General features: G+C 39.2%; 1 protein-coding gene across 2 annotated transcripts in view; it reads right to left on the reverse strand.

Annotated features, from left to right (window-relative positions):
* Positions 1-22085, reverse strand: part of ITPR2 (inositol 1,4,5-trisphosphate receptor type 2) — a 508028-nt gene that overhangs the window by 33593 nt on the left and 452350 nt on the right. For both annotated transcript variants that reach the window (XM_012457176.2, XM_064377368.1), the window contains exon 55: positions 17421-17581. In XM_012457176.2, coding sequence (XP_012312599.2) covers positions 17421-17581 — 161 coding nt within the window. The remainder of the gene's footprint in view (positions 1-17420; positions 17582-22085) is intronic.

Raw genomic sequence — 22085 nt, forward strand, 5'->3', positions numbered from 1 at the left:
GGGAAATGAGAAATCAGGGTAAGAGGATAAAGAATGACATAGTGGGGAGAAAGGACCTCTTTAGAAAACATGACCTGAGAAAGCCTCTCTGAGGTGATGACGTTTAGGCAGAGATGTACAGGATGTAAAGGAAGAAGCAGAGTGCTACAGGTTGAAAGAAGAACATTTGCAAAGACCTTCAGGTAGAAACAAGCTTGGCATATTGTGAAAACAACAAAGTCCATGTAGTTGTAGCCAATAATGGGGGGAAGGGCAGAGGACAGCAGGTGCCACAGCTTGTAGGCCTGGACAAGAAGGTTCGGGTTTATTCTATGTAGAGTGGAAAGCCAGTGGAAGATTTGGAGCAGGGGGTGGGTGACATATTCTGATTTACATTTTAAACCTTTTCACTTTTTTCTTTGAGGAATAGTTGGTAGAGGAGCAAGTATGGAAAAAAAAAAGACCAGTTTAGTGGTACCTGTAATAGTCTAGGTGACAGTTGAAGGCTATTTGAATTAGAACGGTAGAAGTTTTAGAGAGTGGTGGATTAATATCAGTTTTATTGAATAATGTGGAAGAGATATTTTGATGGAGTGTACATTGTGTATAAGAGGGACAGAGGAATAAGAAGGGATAACTTCCAGTTAAAATTTAACATTTCTTTCCAATTAAGTGCTTAAATTAAAAAGCAACAAATGCATGTGCAGAAAAAAGCAATGCTTCAGATGTATAATAAAGAATTACACTAGTTTTGTCCCCAATTCTTGGAAGGGAGATTCTAAAACCCCTGGAGTCTCCCAAGTGAAAGGAGCCCCTTTGATCACATCTGAGTTTAGGCTAAGAGATGGGATGACTCAGCAGGAGGGAGGCTGGTCACCAGAAAGACCAAATGCATGATTAGAGGGCTTTGAATCAACCGGCTCTGGAAAGGACAAGGGGGCTGAGATTGAGCTCAATTATATTGCAGATGATTAGGTCGATCATGCCTATGTAATGAAACCCCTATGAAAACTTTGGACATTGAAGCCCAGTGGAGCTTCCTGGTTGGTAAACACAATGCCGTGCCAGGAAGATGATGTGCCCTGATTCCACAGAGACAGGGCACAGAAGCCCTGCATTCAAAACCCACTCAGATCTTGCCCCATGTGTCTCTTCATTTGGCTGTTGCTGATCTGTGTCCATTACAATAAAACTGTAATGGTAAATACAATGTTCCTGTGAATTCTGTGAGTCATTCTAGTGAATTATCTAACTGAAGAGATAATGGGAACCCCTGAATTTGTACCCATTTAGTCCAAAGTATCAGTGTCCTGGGGTCACGCAAAGAGCAGTCGGCATATGAAGTAAGGGCAGCTTTTTGGGAACTAACCCCTGGAACTTGTGGGGTCTGTGCTGATTCTGGGTGGTTAGCCTGGGAATTACACCACAGTATAGTACCACTTGGTGTCAGGATAGCATTTCAGGTCACTGTCACTGCATGAGATGGATGGACCTGAGAGAAATTTGTGTCCACAGTCAGGTCCTAATGGAAATGGAGTATTTTAGTTATACTGCCACTCTGTCTAAACAATGAGCAAATCCATGTAAATATTACATGATAAAATTGACTTACCATGCTAAAATCTCTTAACATTTTCTTCTGGGTTATTTTCCCCCATGTAGAATTTTCACTAAAATATAACTAGCTCCACCAACGGTTTTAAATAAATCAGTCTCTGTTACTACAAATTGGCAAACACGAGTCTTATGTATGATTTCCAAACTATTTCATTCATTTACTCAATAAATATTTGTTAAGACCCTTCTGGTTTTGGAAAGAGTTCTAGGTACTGGGAAAACAGTTACCAAGACAGTCAAGAGTCCAGTTCCCAAGGAAACAAAGACAGTGAAAAACAGGTAACAACTCCACAGGCAAATAATTTGAGATAGTGGTAAAGGCTTTGGGTAGAATACGACAAAGTGCTCTTATAGAGACCCTGCAGTCTTTAGGTGGACTGGCCACAAAAGGAAGATTTTAATTTCTGAAGATAAGCATTCCAGGTGAAGGGAACAGCAGGAGCTAAGGTTGGCAGAATTGAAAGCCTCATAAAGAAAACAAGGGAGGCTAAGCCTAGTGAGAGAGGCAGGTATGGGGTTGGGTGTGTGGGAACCAAGTCCTCTTGGTTTATGGGTTGTCACTCTTGGTCAAATCTTCTTTCCACCACACCCATCCCTTCCTTTCTAGTCCCAGTTCCTTCCATCACACTTTCCAACAGTGTGATGGTCACTGGTTTTCCTTCTGCCAGACTCTTGCCCCTTCATGAAATCCTACTGTAGACTCTTTGACACTTCCTTAAAATCTCATTAAAAAAAAAAAAATCACATAATTCCTCTACGTAAAAATTGTCAATGCCTCTCCTTTGTTTGAAGGATCGAACAGGAACTCCTTACCCTGAAAATTAATTCCTGTTACCCTTTAGCTCCAACCTAATCCAGGTGAGTCCACCTACTCTCTGAGCTTCAATTACTCAGATCTGCTCATTTCCTTTACGCATAATGTCCTCTTCCCACCCTGGAGGACAGCTCCTCATCTTAGCTCATCAAATATTTCTGCCTGTTATTAACTCATATTTACCACCATATATTATTATCTCTCATTAGGCCCAAGATTCCTGAAGCAGGGAATAATTTATTCATCCTTTATTTGTGCTCCCCTGCAGGATCTAATCCATTGCCCTAGATCGTGGTAGGCACTAAGTAAAAGTTGTTGAATAAGTAATAATTTCTTGAGCCCTGAAATGCTATTCTAACACTCATACATATTTTACAGTTTAATTTAAAATGTATTAACTGTTAGATAATGCAAAAACACTAAATTGTTTCATCCTTATGAAACCCTATAGGTAGGGAAGTTTACGCATTTTACAGATGAAGAAACCGAGACATAGGGAGGTTAAACGCATGTCCAAGGCTCCCCAAGTCCCTGAGTCTATGTCTAAACCACCGCACCACACTGTGTCTCTCCAACACATGCAGCACCCCTTCCACTAACGCTCTTCAAACAATCCAGACTCTTATTTCATTCTTCATTCTTAGGCACAACTGAATTATATATCAGAAAATAAAGTGAGACAATTGTGATACTCTCAAGTAAGAATAACTTTTATCACCCCAATAAAATGAGTTATCTTATTATCTATCTGTTGGCAGTGTGTCTTTGCCTTCTAAAATGACATTTTCAAACTGGGTTTAGTGCTTCCAAGTGGTACTACTGGGCCCTAAGCTTGAGAGACAGCAATTCTCACAGTCCCTGCAGCACAGGTGCAGCCTGAGACAGTGGAAATTCTTCACCCCTCCCACAGTCCTGACCTTAACCCCGACCCCAACCTTGACCCCTGCCAGAATCACAGTTTAATTTTCTCTCAGAGGATCTCCTCCCAGTCTTCGAGAAAAATTCATTGTCTGTCCATAATCAGTGTTATCCTACTAAAAAGGCCATAGCACAAGGGTGTAATCATGTGGATTACATAACATCAGGACTTAACAGCCAGACGACAGCTGGGGAAAGCTGATCCACACATGATCTCCACCAATGAATACGATGGAAAGAGTCAAATCTGGACCACTCTAAAACTCCTGTCCCAATTGCTTCTGGTTTGTAAGATAAAACAAACATCAATACACCCACAACTTGAAGCAAATAAACATTTTAAATATTAGAGTTATCAGAATTTTAGAACCAGGACAGAAAATATAATGGAAGTCACTTGGATTCTCATTATGAATTAAGAATTCACATCTATGACAATCAAGTCTCTTCTCAAAGACACAGGCCTACCTAGTGCAATCAGGACCAAGGGCCTTTATAACACAACCTGTTGCCAAGATAGTCAAAAGAAATCCCTGAGTAATTACCTCTTGAAAAGTTACAGATACCTTTGCAAATAAACCACCTCTGAATTTGGCCATTTTTGAATTTCAGATTCTGGTGAACTGGTGCTTTTTATGTCATTTGTATTTGGAATGCTTATCAATAACCTCACAGAATGCCGTAAACACCTGAAATCTTTCTTAAGAGTTAACAATCACAGTAGAACACCAATTCTATTATTTCACCAAGTACTAGCCAGGCCCAACTCTGCTTAGCTTCTGAGATCAGACAAGATCGGGTACATTCAGGGTGGTATGGCCATAGACCAGAATATTATTTCTAAGGCAAAAAAAAAAAAAAAAAAAATGTGCTTTATACTGGAACTTTTTCAAATGTTAGAAAAAATGAAAAAGCTGATTACATGTATGAAGAATGCCTCAAGTTCTTCACTTGAAAGAGCCTAAAATGTATTCTTTGGCAAATGAAATAAACATTCTTGGTTGCTCCCATCATATAACCTAGAAACAGACAGAGCTTGCTCCTAGCTTCCCAGGGTGAAGATGAAAGTAAACTAGACATTTCTTCTTACGTAATTTGGGTCCTGACTCAGAATTAGCTCCTACCACTCCCTTTCACAGTGTGTCTGTCCCCATGTCCTCTCTGGGGCACTCCAGATGGTATCATACCACACCTCTTTGTGGTAAGATGTGTCCTAAAATCACTTGTAAACTCAAATGGATTTAATGGTTCCAGCCATGTAAATATTTAAGGAAACTCCCAACTTTTGATTAGATAAAGCAACAAATGCCACATGGTTTTATGTCAAACAACAATATAGGAAGGGCCCTCTGCCTGACCTTCGCCTGATGGTAATACTCACTATTTAGTTATGTAAAACCTGTGCTGACTTGTCTAGGATCTGCCTTCAACTCTAAACAGGTAACTGTGTGACAGGCCATAGCTGTCTTTACTTCATCTGCATCCCTTTCTAGGGGTGGGCACAGTGTCTAGAACATTATTGGTGCTATGTATTTATTGAACAAATAAAAGCTGATCATTAAAGAAACACTAGGTAGAATCAGTGAGGAGTTTGAACATTAAATGACTTTAAATGACTTAAGAATGCTTTGAATCCACAAAACAGTATTTAAAGTTAGCCAGATTATTTATTTAGCCAAATATTTTAAGTAGATGTAGGATGATCAAACATTTGTTGAACAGTAACTGTGAGCCAGACACCACGTTAGGTGCTAGGATAGATATGATTTTACTAATCCACACAGGAATCCTACTGAAGGGGAATATTATCCCCATTTACAGAGGAGGAAACAGACTCAGAAAGCTGCAGTAACTTACCTCAGATGCTATTATTTCCAAAACATCTTGATCATTAAATCCCATGAAAGTAGCAGGCTTCATTAACCTGCTACTAAATGACTAATCTCTGAAATCCAAGTGCTGAATCACTTTTGTAAAATTCAGCAATTATTTTTCAGGAATTCCCTTAGATAAAATTAGTCCAAAATCCTATGGACATTCAGTTGGCTGATAACTTTAACACAACAGTAGTATTTTAGCTTAATTGCCATCTTAACTAATTACTTATAACATGGCATGGGCTATGCTAGCCTATTAAAAACCATTAGACAGAAGTCCTGTGGCTTTACGGTATATAGTTCTCATTCCCAAAATGTACATTTTGATGGCATCTCTTACTCCCTGGAAGAAAGCCAGAGTTTCTGAGTAAAATGTATCAGTCCTAACAATGTGGACATTATTATTCCAGAGAGCCAACTGAGAATTGAACAAGATCTTACTGTAATGACTAGAACTGGGAAACAAGAATTTTCTTCCACACAGTAGGAGAAAATCTTTATATTAAGGTTATGTGAATCAGAGAAGTGAATATCCCTTCATAAGTTTAAAATAAATGACTTAGGATGGGTTACCATTTCAAAAAAAGCTTCCATATACTGAACACATCCAAGACGTTTTGCTCTAAACATTTGGATTTGCAGCATAATTTCATACTAAAACATAATCAATGTCAGATCACAAGATATCCACAAACTGACCATACCACTTCTAGGTTCACTGGCTAATGAAAAATTAACATCCTTTTTCAGAGCCCGCAATGAAAATTGTTTTTTGCCTTTCTGGTTATATTTTTTGATGAGTAAAATCTGAGTACTAGACTTTTGACATTAGTATCATTACTATTAAATAACAGAGATAGGTCTGTGCTATTCCAAGTCTGAGGGCATGCTCTGTCTGAATTTCTCAGTCTATATAGTTTCCCTTGCATAGTCTTATCCAAATCTGTGATTTCAACTATCAAGTATACTTCAGAAACTTACAAATCCTTGTGATCATTTAAGAAATCTTTATTGAGTATCTAATACATACCAGGCACTTTTCTATTCTCCTAGGATATCCTAGTGCATAAAATAAACTAAAATCTGGCAGCACTTTGGAGGCCAAGGTGGGCAGATCACTTGAGCTCAGGAGTTTGAGACCAGCCTGGGCAACATGGCAAAACCCAGTCTCAACTAAAAATAGAAAAATTAGCCATGCATGGTGGTGTGTGCCTGTAATCTCAGCTACTTAAGGGTGCTGAGGCAGGAGGATCACCTGAGCCTTGGGAGGTCAAGGCTGCAGCCAGCCAGGACCATGCCTGGGCAATAGGGCAAGACCCTGTCTCAAAAAAGAAACTAAAATCTTATCCTTGTCATAGTTAACCTTTTTTAGCAGACTGTCTATTTTAGATTTCTCATCTGAATTACAGACCTATGTACTCAGTTCTTATTAGAATTCTTAATTTCTAACCTACAATTGTAGAGGTATCATCTAAAATATCTCAAAAATGAAAATGCCTTGAAAATGTCCAAGTCCACATATGCACTGAGGCACTGTAAGCCAAACTGAGGTGACCACATCTCCTCAACTTACTCCTGTGGAATCCCTTCCCTCTTCCCACTGCTCAACCCTCCCTTCCCCTACTCTCTGAGGCCAGAGACCTAAACAGCCTTCCCTTTACCTTCATTAAAATTTCTACCTTAATTTTTTCATAGCCATTATTTCTTCTCAATTTCCAGTGGCATTTCATTAGTGCCAGCTCTCATTATTGTTGCTGGGTAATAAAATCTTTGTTTCTTTTTATTTTCCTTCCAAGATGGCCGCCTTGAATCTGTTTCTTATAGTGCTATAGAACATGCCTTCTAAAATGTAAATCTGCTCCCGTCTCTTTGGTTTAAAATCTCTGCAGGGCTTCCCTTAGCTTTCAGGATAAAGTAAAATTTCTTTTTTATTTTGAGAATGACTCTCGCTCAGTTGCCCAGGCCCAAGTACAGTGGCTCACTGCAACCTCCACCTCCTGGGCTCAGATGATTCTCCTGCCTCAGCCTCCTTAGTAGCTGGGACTACAGGTGCACGCCACCATGCCCGGCTAATTTTTGTATTTTTAGTAGAGACAGAGTTTCACTACGTTGGTCAGGCTGGTCTCCAACTCCTGACCTCAGGTGATCCACCTGCCTCAGCCTCCCGAAGTGCTGGGATCACAGATGTGAGCCACTGCACCTGGCCCAGGATAAAGTAAAAATTCCTAAGTATACAAGGCCCTTTGTAATCTGGCTCCTGGTTACCACTTTAGCCCCCTGCCCTCCCAGATGTCCTCACTGTTTTTCCAGACATACCTAAGTGCTCCCTCTAAGTGTTCCATCCTCATTTACCTAATCAGCCTCAAGCATCCAGGCATGACCTCCATGAAGCCTCCCTTCCCAGGCCCTAGGCCCTGGCAGACTCCACTGCTGCCTTGTGTTATCATCACTCCCTTATCTCCTTTATTTCCTTTATTTTACCAAAGCTTCCCAAGAGAAGTTAGAGAATCTGCCTCAACTCTGCATCTCTAAGCCCAGCCTAGCACCTCAAACACAAAACACTCAATCTGCATTTGCTGAATAAACCTATCTTTAAAAAATAAAAAATGATTCACTGTCCCATGTTTTCAAGGCATTTTAGATCACACCTCTACAAATGCAGCTTAGAGATTAAGAATTCTAACTCCTAAAAATATTGAGAAACAGAAACAGCTTTCTTCCTCCTAAAGGATGTCTTTTGAAAGGCTTTTGGTTTTGAGGTTTTCCATACCTGCTCTCCAATGCTTGATTTACATATATTTAGCCTTAGTCAAATTTTACCTGATTATTCATTAGAAGAAGTCATAACTAAAGGTAAAATCATAGACACTGGATTTGGAATCCAGGAAAATCTGGATTTGCATCCTTGTTCACGTACTTATTTATGGAGCACCTGGGATGAGTAACATTTTTCTGAGCCTCGATTCACACAAAATAGGTATAATTAAATAACATGCAAAGTTGCTAGCACATATCATATACTTAATTAGTTTCCTTTCTTGTTCTCACACTTATAAGACACACACTTTGCCTGGAACATCTTCCCCTCCAACCTTCTATCAAAATCTTCCTCATTTTTAGCTAGACACTCCTCATAATCTTCTCAGTAAAACTGTCCCTAGTGCCTTTGGCCAGAAAAAGAACCTGTTCTCTCTGCTCCAGTGGCTCTGTATCTTATTTATTTTGTTCAACAAATTTATGCTGAGTGCCTACTATGTGCTGGGCATTAATTGGTGCCAGGAATACAGAAGAGAACAAAGCAGACATGTAAATGTGTTAACGGGGTGTATATGGTAATGGTGAAGAATAAACATACCAATACATAAAAAAACAATTTAAGGTCAGATTAACATAAATGCTAAAGGAAATAAAGCATGGTGGGATAGAAAGTAACTGGAATGGGGAGGTCAGGGAAGGCACAGGCATCCAAAGAGCCATAGGTTGATGACCACAAACAGAAGGCCACGTGGGACAAGGCTCCCACTAGGGAAAAGCATGGCATTTTTGAGAAAAGAAGAAGAGCCGATGTGGCTGGACTGTGGTTGGCCAAGGAAGGTGGGATTAAATGAGACTGGCAATGTAGAATGTAGCCAGATTATATAAGAAGTCCCAGAAGGAGTCTGGATTTTAATCTAAGAGCCATGGACAGGTTTTAAGCAGGAGTGCAGTGGTGTGATCTGTCTTAAGGTTTCTCTGGCTACTGAGTATCTGTACATCTGTCTCTCACCAGAGTTTGTTCTGACGTGCACAATTGTTTGTGGTGAATAAAGCTGTCCTTCCAGTTACAGTGTGGTTTTGGGAGGGCAGTAATATTTTATTCTTATTCTTATCAGTGCCTCGTGCATAGTTCTCCCCAGTAAATACTCATCAAATTACACTGAAGCATCCTGCAGCCGCTTTCTTTCTTGTCTGCAATTGTAATAATTGTAATTGTAATACTTCTAATCTTTGTAGGAAGTATGCAGTTGCCAACCGGCTCTGAACGAGTTCTTTTTTTTCCTATTTGAATTCCTCTCAGGCCTTCCTGCCATTGTAGGATTGTCATCTGACTTCCTGTCTCCTAGCCAGGTCTACTCCCTGCCCTGTGGACTGAATTTTTATAGTCCTTCTATAAAGTGCCATGTGCGCTGCCGAGAGGGCTGGGTACAGCTGGCTTTCCTTGTTCCCAAAGGAATCACAGCTTCTAGCTTTACACATTGTATGGGATCGAATACTAATAGACATTTATTGACCGCTTGTGTGCGCCTGGCACATTGTGGAGATGGCATCCCTTTGTGCAAGCTGTGCCACTTTGAGCAGGCTACCAATCCTCTCAGAGGCTCAGTTTCCTCATGTGTGCAATGGGGATAATAAGAACAATAAGATCTGCCTCCTAGAGTTAACATGAGGCTTTAAAGGAGAGCATGCATGTAAAGCACTTGGCATAGCATAGGCATTTATCTAATGTCAGCTGGATAAGTAGTCGACACTTACCCATGTCAGTTATATTAGCAGTGGTGTTGTTAGTGGCATAATTAGTGGCTAGTATCCATAGTCAACACTTATCTATGTCAGATATATTAGTAGTAGTATTGTTAGTGGCATGATTTTATTGAATCCTCATAGCAACTCTACAAAAAAAAGTGCCATTATACTCAGTACCAATATTTAGCTGGTATGCAAAGATAGGGCTGTACTAATTGTTAAAATACTGCAGTATCTCTTGATTGTCAAGTCAGCCACTCTCATAAGCCCTCTAAATACTCCCTCCCTCTATTCCCCTGCAGATTAATCTGCCCTGGTCTGCTCCTGGGATCCCCACCACGCCTCTTCTGCATGATCCAGCAACTGAAAGGTTAATGCCTGGTAGAGCCAGAGGTTGCCAGGGTCCTACCTCAGTTCAGTTGGCTTCTGTTCTGAGTTCTAACTGCTCCATTATACATATTTTATCAATGTGTACATTGAAGTACAGAGGGGATAAGAAAAATCACCAATCTTGTAAATGGAAATCCTAAGAAATTAAACTTCAGATTCAAACGTTCAGGTTTATTCCTTCGCATGGAACTTCTCCTTAAACACTGATTAGAAAAACTAACATAAGCCACTTGTGTCTGGAACTCTGTGGCCAATCACCCAAACACTAGCAGATCCATAGTTTCTGATCAATTCAGGAAGTAACCTAGAACATCTCAGGGTCAGTGTCTTACTTGCCTGCCCTCGTTCTTATTCTCTATGCCACTTCTACCCATGAAAATCATTTAAACACTATTTGGTCCAAATCCTTTCATCCTCACTTCCAGCATCAACGTCTAACAACCTAAGCACTGGAACAGAATCTTTAAGATGAAGAAGATGGCATACAGCCACACTATTAAGTACCTACTACTTCTGTCTTTGTTTTACAAAGTAAAAAGAAGAGTAGAAAGATGTTAACATGCGTGCAAAAATGAGGTAATTCATGGATCTTACACATGAATACTAAATAGAAAATGAGAATAACAGGGGACAGATCCCACAGTGACAATAAAAATCCAGAGAGGGGGAATTTTAAACGATCCCTCTTAAATTGCAGACACATGTCTGGACTCAAAATGTGGGAAGTGAGGGTGGGATCTCCTTGAATGCTCAAATTTACTTCTTAATTGTGCATTCTGAGCTGCAAAGACCCCCTTGGCTTTCTTTGAAATGTAAACATTTTAAATTAAGTTCTGAAGTCTTTAAAATGGTGTTTAGTTAAAAATTAGGCAGTTACATAATTGGCTTAATGGGATCCAATTACAAAATTAGTGTAAATTAGAAGTAACAGAACAGAACATATAATTTCATAATTATGACACATAAGAAGAATGCAGAAATTAAGATGGCCAGTGGTGCTAAAGCAGGAGGGGTGCATATAAATCTTAAAAGACTCAATGGCTTTCATGAGCCCAAACATCTTCCCTCCAACAGTTACTCCTCAAAAATATGGTTTAACTAAACAAGACTGATTTTGATTTCCAGACTCAGAAAACAACATTCGGGAAATTGCTAGTTCTTTCCCCTCCTTATGTGGCTAAAGCAGTGGGTGACTAGATGGGTAGATTTCTTTCCCATCTCATTAAAAGAATGACCTTTCTTTTTAAGGTCTTAACAGATCATGGCAAGGAAGAATTCATTCTTAAGGGTGAGTGATGCTGAAAAATCCACCAATGAAAAACCCACCCTGGCCCTCTGCTAGGAGAGCCAGGGAATGCCTACTCCTGTCTGAGGGAGAGGCTGGGTTGGAGAGATGCAATGAGAGAGACCACAGGCAAATTAAAGCGCCTAGAGCCTCGTCTGTCAAATCAACCCTCCAATTTGGGTCAGGGGACATAATACTTTCTGCTGTAGCTTTATCTTTTGGCTTTAAAAGAAGGGATAAATAGCATTTGACTAACGAGAAATTTGTGTTGCAATCTCTCACATCTATTTTGGCATCTCTTTCCGTAAATTATATCCAACTCCCAGAGGGTTAAAAAGAAACCATTCATTTATTAATTTGCCTATTATTTTATTTATTCATTCAATAAATCTTTTGTGTTTCCTGGGAGAAGAGGCAATTTCCTATTTATCTTTAAACAACAGTTGCTAGCATACAGAGACATTCAATGTTTAGTGCTGTTAATACATATTACAGATATTACCTGCCCTGGTATTGTGCAGAACAAAGGGCTTCTCTACACCTGATTATGGCTTTTAAGAAACTTATTTTTTTGTTAAGACAGACAATTATTATGTTAACAAAAATATGAGTTAAATTGTCTTCATCAACACTGCTGCAATGTCAGGATGCAGCTGTTAGTCAAGAGACAAGTAGAAGAGTTGAAAACTGTGATGCCGTAAAAGGAACAAATGGTTCCTGAAAACCCATGGCCATGACAGGGGGAGGGTGGCGAGCCAGGTTTCACTAGCAGCCGAGTGCCGCCAGAATACTTGTGGAGACAGCAGTTCCCTGGACACGTGCACCTGCCCTTATACATTCCTCTGGTTTGGATCCTGCTGTTTGTCAAATTAAGTAGTAACTATCCCTTAATATACCTCAGCAAATGAACACTAATAATCTGAAAATGTCCCCAAAATGTTAGAGAAACATCTAAAAGTCTTGGACATTTTTTCTAATGATGTCTATTTTGTTTGTTCCTCCTCAGTTATGACATCCTTTGCTTAATAGGAGAAGCAAAGGGGCTTAGTGATGCTCAAAGGCCATTATCAGTACAGAATAGAGGATTTATCCTTTCATACCTTTTACTCTAGTTTTCTAAATTTTCTTTTATTATTTTTACTTTCCTGTATGATGCTTTCTTTTCCCTTCTTACTTTCCATTCCCAGTAAATACTAGCTCAAAATATCAATTATTTTGGTCAAACAAGAGGGTTTACTTGACAAGAAAATACATCCCCAAAATACCTTGATCTAGTCACATTTCCTTGAACAATATCCTAGAAGACACTCTGTGTTAATTCAAATAATCAAACAGTGGCTATTTACATAGATTGGTTTAGAATTTGAAGGCAAGCCTTGGTGCTGTGGCTCATGCCTATAATCCCAACACTTTGGGAGGCCGAAGCAGGTGCAGATCACTTGAGGTCAGGAGTTTGAGACCAGACTGGCCAATGTGGCAAAACCCTATCTCCACTAAAAATATAAAAATTAACCAGGTGTGGTGGTGCATGCCTGTGGTCCCAGCTACTTGAGAGGCTAAGGCAGGAGGATCTTTTGGACCTGGCAGGTGCCAAGATTGTGCCACTGCACTCCAGCCTGGGCAACAGAGCGAGACTTTGTCTCGAAAAAAAAAAAAAAAAAAAAAAAAAAACCAAAAAAGAGAAATATTTGAAGGCAGAGGTAAGAAAGTTTTAAGTTTTGATTAATATTTCAGACCCTTGATCCTATCATTGGATGGATACAAAGATACAAATGTGTTTCCTGTGAATCTAACTCTTAGAAGCAATGTATTACTTTTTAAAAAAATGTATGTTTGATATAGTTTGTATATTTGTCCCCTCCAAATCTCATGTTAAAATGTAATCAATAGATACAATATTACCTGGTATCTGAATTTTACAAATGAAGAAACTGAGGTACTATGGCTTGGATATGGTTTGTCTCCTCCAAAGCTTGTGTTGAAATTTGATCCCTGAGGTTGAAGGTGAGGCTTAGTGGGAGGCTTTTGGGTCAAGGGGGCAGATCTTTCAAGAATGGTTGGTGCCCTCCCTACAGTAATGAGTGATTTCTCACTCTATTAGTTCACTTGAGATCTAGTTGTTAAAGAGTATGGCACTTCCCCTCCTTCTCTCTCTTGTTCCCTCACTTGCATGTGACACACTTACTACTACTTCACCTTCTGTCATGAGTGAAAGCTTCCTAAGCCTCACCAGAAGCTGAGCAGATAGATACCAGTTTCATGTTGGTACAGCCTGCAGAACTGTGAGCCAAATAAACCTCTTTTCTTTGTAAATTGCCCAGCCTTAGGTATTCCTTTACAGCAACGCAAAACAGACTAACACAGTGTGTTAATGGCTATTAGTATAAATATTCCTTACTGACATGGTAATGAAGTTGAAGCATTGGAGGTGAAAAAAAATATATACAGAGGGAGGAACATTCTCAGAACTTAATCTATTCTTGTTTTTCCCATTTCCCCAGAAGGTAGGAGGCATTTTCTAAGGGTCCCAAGGTACAAATCAGATTTACATAAACAGTGTAGCAGGATTCAGATGAGTTGTTTTGTGAACTAATATGAGGAAAGACCTTTCACATTTTCCTTTGCATAAATCCATGAGAGTAAAAGCAACATCAGTTATAAAGAAATTTAAACTTCTTCCAAAACCGTATTGATAAACAAGCACCTAATCAACTTGTTAAGCGAAACTATTTTTAAGTAACAAAAATAAGAGTGGCAGGAAAATGTCTGTAAGGTTTCCTATCAAACTTTGAAGAGTAGCTGCTCAGGAGTGGAGAAAAAAAAAAGAGAACAGTCTTTGAATTGAACTATAGATGTGCTTCAACTTTCCACATGCTACGCAATCTTCTCCTCTAAGAAGATAGTCACAAGGCCATCATCTCCACAGAGCATGGAGAAACAGATTTTCTGAAATGGGGTTTTCAGCTACAGATTTTTAGATGTTTTCTAAAAAGGCTATTTCCATAAATAACCTTCCATGCAAACAACTTTTCATTTGCATCAGACCTAAGTGAATATCACTCTTCCTTCTCCTGGCCATTAAAATTCAGGAATAGAGCCTGTTCTCTTGGATGAAAAAGAAGTGTTTCATGTTGGAATAAGCTTGTGAGCTCTTCTCCCTCTTGTCATGGCTCTGGAGAAAGCTCTGACAGAAGAGGCTGGGCAGAAACATGGATATTTAAAAATTCAAGTACAAGTGCCTGATAAAATGCTGCTTTTAATGTTAAGGCTAGAGATGGGTCAACATTTTCACAGCAGTCTTCTCTTGTGACAAAAAGTCACCTGGTGATTTCTATATCATCAAATCCAAAGGCTTTGACCTGCCTCTTCTTTCTAGCCTCTTTGCAGCAATTGATGCTGCTGGACTCTGCCACTGAAATCCTCATCTCAGCTTTGGACATATTCTTCTTCCTGGCTCTCCTGTCTTCTTTATTGTCTCCTTTTGTACTTACTTGTCTTTCTTCTTCTTCCTGAATGGGGGTCCCCTGGGTTCTGTCTCAGGCTTTCTCTTCTATCTTTACACTCCTTCCCTTTCCTCACCATTCTCTAATCTGACGGCTTCCATGGTCATTCTACGTGGACTGTCACAGTGAGAACTATCATTTATGGAGAGAGTCCCTGCACCTTATGAGGCACTTTCTGACACATCATCTCACTGAGTCCACAACCCTCCTGTGGGCAATGTAGCAGTCCCTGCATTTAGATGAGGAGGCAGAGGCTTAGGCAGGTTTCAAGACTCATCCATGAAATCCAAGACCACCCAGCAGATGAGTGACAGAGCAACAGCTTAATCCTCTGGGCTCCAAGCCTCAAGCTGTTGCCCCAACACTGCTCCTCCCAACCCATGACTCACAGCCTCCAGTCTCACTTCAAAATCAACAAGACTTCTCTGACCAGCTTCTCTCCCTAACAAAGACATCATCTGAAATTGACCCACCACCTTTCTCCCAAAGACCAGGCTCACACTGGCTGGCATCTGAGGCTCATCTTGCTCTCTTCTACTTCCCCTGCTCCTCACAGGTCCTCACTCCTAATCTCGTCTGCTGCCAAATTCCATTTCTGACTTCCCCTTTTTCCTCTCCAAACCAGCCTGCACATCGCTGCCTGCCTGTCTGCCTAGGTCACATTATTCCCTTAGTTATAACCTTTAGAGGTTTCCCCTTGTTGATGAAATAATATCCAAATTCTTACCTTTTTTATTCAAAGTTCTGATCTACATTTTCTGTCAGATCTCTCAGAGTTTCCCTGTAAGTGGACCATGTGCCAGTAAAACTGTGCAACTCAAGATCCCCTGAGTGTCTCAGGTTTATGCTTTTATTTAGGCTCCTTCCTCTTATAGACAGACACTCCCCATCCTTTCTCCAGCATATTACCACCCCACCCCCATCAATTCCTTCCACCTGCTCTCACTGGATGCCACTCTCTGTCTGGAAGCCTTCACAGACTTTCATTTGGACTTCTCTTGCAGAACCTGGCATCTTCTACTTTGGGTTTGTAATTCCCCTCTTCTTCTTACTATGCTCTATATTCCTTGGCAGAGGGGAAATATATCATACTTTTTAGTGCATACCTGAGCATCTATTCATCCAAGGCATATAGCAGGAGCACAATAAATGTATATTGATTAAACTTACTCAAACTTTGATAAAAGACAGCAACATGAGGTCACATTTTAAATATAATGCTTTACATGCTTCTCCCCCCAGCAAGCAGAAACAAAATGTTTTTCACAAATGAGATCAAGAAAGTATAAATGATGACCATGAATATATATCCTTAAAATGATTACCTTTTTCCTCTGATTTAAAAGGAGGAGAAGGCAGAAAGGCAAAAGTGGAGAAGACAAACAATGTTAGGTTCTGTCCATTGTCAAATAAAGAATGCAGAGAAAACAACTTGTAATAGAATGCAAGTCATTAATAACAAAGCATGAAAATGCCAAAATATAAAAATCCAATTTACATGTAGTTCTCTTGTGACACATAAACATTGGCAGGAAAGGTAAACTATGACTATATAAACTTGTAATTATTAATATGTTATCTTCCAAAAATGTTCTTTCGTTGCTCCCTAAGCATTGTCTCATCCTAAGTAGATGATAAGCTTGCTGACACTGCGACACTGGTGCAAACACTGGTGCTTGCTAAGTGTTATCCTTAGGACCAAGTAGCAAGGAGGATCATGAGTCATCTAAGGCCTCTTTCTCAAAGGGTGAACACAATTTTGTTAGATAATTTTTTGGGGGGAAAAATATCCAATATATAGCTATATTTAATTATAAAAATGCAAAAATTTAAATCAGATCCAACAATACTCACTAAATGTGTATCTGTATACACTAAAGTTATAACTTTAATTTTCCTTTTGGGCCAATTTACTTTAATTCTCTATGAGACAGAAGAAACTTCAAATCATGGACAATCACACCCTGTGTCCTGATCTCACTGAGGAGTTATAAGCAACTGGATTTGGCAGGACCAGTGCAAATTCATCAACATTAGTAAATCCATCCTAAGTATGTGTTGGTGGAAAACCAGTGCTCTCCCATTAGGACTGAATGTCATGCTCTCCCCAAATATAATTTAATTTCTTAAACTCTTGATTTTTGAAATTCAAGGGATTCCTTAAGGTATGAATAGTCTATTCATATTTAACAATGGGAAAATTCCATATTTCAGGAAGTAGGACATTAGCAATGATAAAAGGCACGAGGTCAGAAGGTGATGAACATCACTGAGATAGTACTAGTCATTGCACAGAGAATCCAGTAAATATCATCTGTGCACTGGAGACTCAAATTTGGTTTGAATAACCAAGAAATCTACTGGGAACCAATGACTTAGTCAGTGTAGATGTTCTTCAATGACTGATAGGCTTATTTAAATGTTAACAAAAATGATTGCTACAATCTTCATATTTTGGGAGGATTGTAGGGTAGAGGAGATGAAAGCCTACAAAATGCAATATAGTCACAAATTAAAACCTTCTGGTCACTCACCACAATCATTTGAGCCACGTAACTTTCAGGTCCAGTGTATTCTGTTGGGTCTTTAACTTTCACCAGGACTATAAAGTACAAATAATGCCACATATTGTGTTCTGACTTAATGTGCTCTTCAAATGAAACAGTTTTATTATCAAACTTGTCTCTCTCAAGTCCTGCAAAACACAGGCAACACAATATATGTAATTCATCATTTAATCAGTACTTACTTCTCAGCATAAAAACAAAACATAATAATTATTGTAAAAAGAATGCTGTCTGTAAGAGTGTGCCAATTTAAAATGTTAAGATTAAAAACAACACAGTACATAAGACCTCCAGGAAAGAGGCCATCGTTTATAGATTTCTTCCCAACTAACATTTATTTTTTCCCCATGGGTCCTTGGAAATGCACAGTCCTATAATAGATATAAAAATTGCAGATAATTTTAAATCTAACCATATCAAAATTGTCAAATTAAATAGTACCACAAGTCTGAGAAAAAGAGGTAAAAATGATCGTGCAAGAAAAGGTATGCTTGCTAATCAGGACAGAAAAAAAAAATTTATCATTTTACCCAGGAACTTGGATTAAAAGAGGGAAGGAATTGAGAGAGTCATCCCTTCAAAACCATTTGGAATCAGTGAAGGGCACACAGGGGAGATGGCCGTGTACATGCTGAGGACAGTGAGGGCTCACACTTCGCCAGCCCTCTAGGTTACCATGTTCCAGGCATGTTATGGAGGGGGTGATCTGTTCCATGTCCAGAGCACATTTTCAAGCCTTCAGAAGTACAGTAAAGAAACAATCTAAATAATAAAATTCTTTTCTCTCAAAGTTAGAGAACACATGAAAAGAAATGATTAGAGATGAAGGAAAACATCTATGGAAACATAAATTTGAGTTTCCAAGTGAAGCCAAGTGAAGTGGGATGTTGGGATTCCGCTTGGTTTTTATAGCTCAGATATTGAAGAATAGACCAGGAAACTGAAATTCAACCCTGGCTATTCTTTCTCTAAGCATTTTTTGTAAGTTCACTCTGGGATGTAGAAGACCCTTTTTAAAAATTTATTTATTTATTTGAAACAGAGTCTCACTCTTTTGCCCAGGCTGGAGTGCAGTGGCTCACTGCAGCCCAAATCTCCCAGGTTCAATTGATCCTCCCACCTCTACCTCTTAAGTACTTGGGACTACATGCATGTACCACCATGCCCAGCTAATTTTTGTATTATTATTTTTTTTTTTTGTAGAGATGAGGCTTCACAATGTTGCCCAGCCTCAAGACCCTTTTTACATAATAAGATATTAAGCACAATAAATAAAAAATCCATCCCCACTGAAGGGGATGCCTTTTTACTTACATTATTGGATATTTGTATGGAAAATGCCATAAAATTCTGCTGGCTGATGGCTATGCCTCATCTTATTTGACCTATCATCAGCTCCACATGCCCAAATAAACTCCAATTCTCTTCCCTAAACCTGCTTCACCCATGGTCCTCCCCTTTTATTTGATGGTAGCTCTGTTCGTCCAGTTGTTTAAGCCAAAAGCCAAGATGTCATTCTTTTTTATTTTTATTTTTATTTTTTTTGAGACGGAGTTTCGCTCTTGTTACCCAGGCTGGAGTGCAATGGCGCAATCTCGGCTCACCGCAACCTCTGCCTCCTGGGTTCAGGCAATTCTCCTGCCTCAGCCTCCTGAGTAGCTGGGATTACAGGCAAACGCCACTATGCCCAGCTAATTTTTTGTATTTTTAGTAGAGACGGGGTTTCACCATGTTGACCAGGATGGTCTCGATCTCTTGACCTCGTGATCCACCCACCTCGGCCTCCCAAAGTGATGGGATTACAGGCTTGAGCCACCACGCCCGGCCAAGATGTCATTCTTAAATCCTCTCTGCCTCTCACATATTACATCCACTCCATGTTGAAATGCGTTTGACTCTACCTTCAATATATCCAGAATCTGACTACTTCTCACCCCTCTCTGCTACTATCCTCTGGTCTGAGCCATTGTCATCCGTCATGTGGATTACTGCAATAGACTCCCAGGCCTCCCTGTTTCCATCTTTACTCTCCCCAGCCCAACCTCAACACAGCAGCCAGAGTGATTCTTTAAAAACTTAAGAGAAATGGTGTCTCTCTTCTGTTGTAAACACAGCAATGGCTCCCTCTCCTCCTCGGGATAAAGGTCAAAGTCCTTACAAGTGCCTACAAGCAGAGTTGCTAGATAAAGTACAGCATGGTCAGTTATATTTGAATTTCAGATAAACAACAAATAATTCTTTAGTAAAAATGAGTCCCATGCAATATGTGTTTGCTAAATCCTATGTGACTTGGCCTCATAGCCACACTAACCTTACCTCTTACTATTCTCTCCCTTGCTACCTCCCATGCAACCACACTGGACTCTGCTTTTTTTTTGAACACAGGGCCTTTGGAATCATTGCTTCCTCTGGTTACAAAACTCTTCTCACTGACATCTCTTTAACTAACTCATTCACCTTCAAGTTTTTGCTGAAATCTCACCTTCTTGGTGTGGCTTAACTTGATCACCCTGTTGAACAATACAACCAGTCCCTTCCCTTCTGATGACCTTCTTGATCACCTTTTTCCTTTTCCTCTCTTTTTCTTACAGTGCTTACCACCTCCTTATAGATTGAATGTAGTCATATCAAAGTTGCTAAATTAAACTGGATCACATCTCTAAGATAAAGAGGTAAAATTGTTGTGTAAGAGAAAGGCTGTTTGGATAATCAGCAAAGAAAAAAAGAAATGTTATTTCATCCAGGAACTTGGATAAACATTTATTATGTTTATTATGTATTGGGTGTGTCCTCCCACTTAACTATAAGAGCCACTTGGGCAGATATATTTGTTTCTTTTCTTTACCAATGGTCCCAATAGCTCAGAATGATGTTTGGCACATAGCTAGCACTCAATTAAATACTGATTGATTGAATTAAGAATATTTCACTACTAAAATATTGTTCCACTAGAATGGCTATAACCAAAACCAGATAATAATAAGTGTTGACTAAGATATGGAAAAATTAGAATCCTCATACACTGCTAATAGAAGTGTAAAACAGTACAGTAGCTACTTTGGAAAAGTTTGGCAATTCCTCAAATGGTTAAACAGAGAGTTACCATATAACTAAGCATATTCCACTCCTGGGTATATATTAGAGAGAACTCAAAATGTATGTTCACATAAAAACTTGTACATGAATGTTCATAGCAGCATTATACATAATAGCCAAAAGTGGAAACAACGCCAATGTCTGTCCATCAATTAATGAAAGGATAAAATATGGTATATTCATATGATAGGATAATATTTTTACAATAAAAAAGAATGAAGTACCAGTACCTGCTACAACATGAACCTTTAAAACATCATACTAAGTGAAAGAAGCTAGTTGCAAAAGCCCACATATTATGATTCCATTTATATAAAATGTCCAAAATAGGCAAATCCACAGAGGCAGAAAGTACATCAGTGGATGGCTAGGGCTGAGGCAGAGATGGAAGGTTGGGGAAGGGATGAGGGCTAAAGGGTATGGGGTTTGTTTTTGGGACAATGAAAATGTTCTAAAATCAATCATGGTGATGAATGCATAACTCTGAATATACTAAAAACCACTGAATTGTACATATTAAAAGGATGAATTTTATGGTGTGTGAATTATATCTCAATAGAGCTATTAACAACAACAACAAAACACTAAAAAATAAACAAAAGAAAGAAAAACAAACTAAACAAACAAAAGAGAGAAAAACAAGCAAAAGAAAGAATATGTTAAAGTAGATTTTCCTAGAATTCAATTCAAACATCTACCAGTTGCAAGGTAATAGGGCTTTAAAAATAAGTTTCTTACTATCAATTAATCTGTAATATGGTAGAGGAAACAGAAAACTCGTGTTATATTCTGAAAAGGTATAAACTGCCAAGGGAGCATAAAGAAGGGTGAAATTAATTCTGATGAGGGTCATTTTAAAAGGTTTCCAAGAGGTATAAAGCTTGAAAAATCCAGCCTCAGTACATGATTATGCTAAGTGGAGAAGAGGTGAATGGTAATAAAAGATACTTAATTTTTATTGAGCACCTATTGATGCTGACAACTATAAAGATGTCTAAATATGCTATTACAATTACAATAATCCAATCTGACCTTTTAGCTTGTGAGGAAATAGATTCAGAATGATTCAATAAATTGCTCCAGTTAATACCCCTATTTAGCGGAAGAGTCAGTCAGTGTTTAAATAAAAATATTTCTGACTCTAAAGCCCATGTTCTTTTGCCATCTGAGCAGAAGAAATGGCATGGAAAAGCCAGAGATGAAAGTACATGACCTGTTTGGGGAATGTCAATTACTCTGGTGTGGCTGAAAGGGAACATTTGGAAATGTAGATGAAATGGTACATCTGACAGAAACAATGGCAAGTTTAAAGGGGGCTAAAGCATCTGTGTTTTATTCTGAAAGCTTTTTTTCTTTTTTGAGACAGAGTCTTGCTCTGTCACCCAGGCTGGAGTGCAGTGGTGCAATCTCAGTTCACTGCAACCTCCACCTTCCAGGTTCAAGAGATTCTCCTGCCTCAGCCTCCTGAGTAGCTGGGATTACAGGCATGTGCCACCACGCCCGACTAATTTTTTTTTTTATTTTTAGTAGAGACTG

The sequence above is a fragment of the Aotus nancymaae genome, unplaced genomic scaffold (assembly GCF_030222135.1).
Source record: "Aotus nancymaae isolate 86718 unplaced genomic scaffold, 86718_ANA_hifiasm-v0.15.2.pri h1tg000016l, whole genome shotgun sequence".
Classification (NCBI taxonomy): Eukaryota; Metazoa; Chordata; class Mammalia; order Primates; family Aotidae; genus Aotus; species Aotus nancymaae.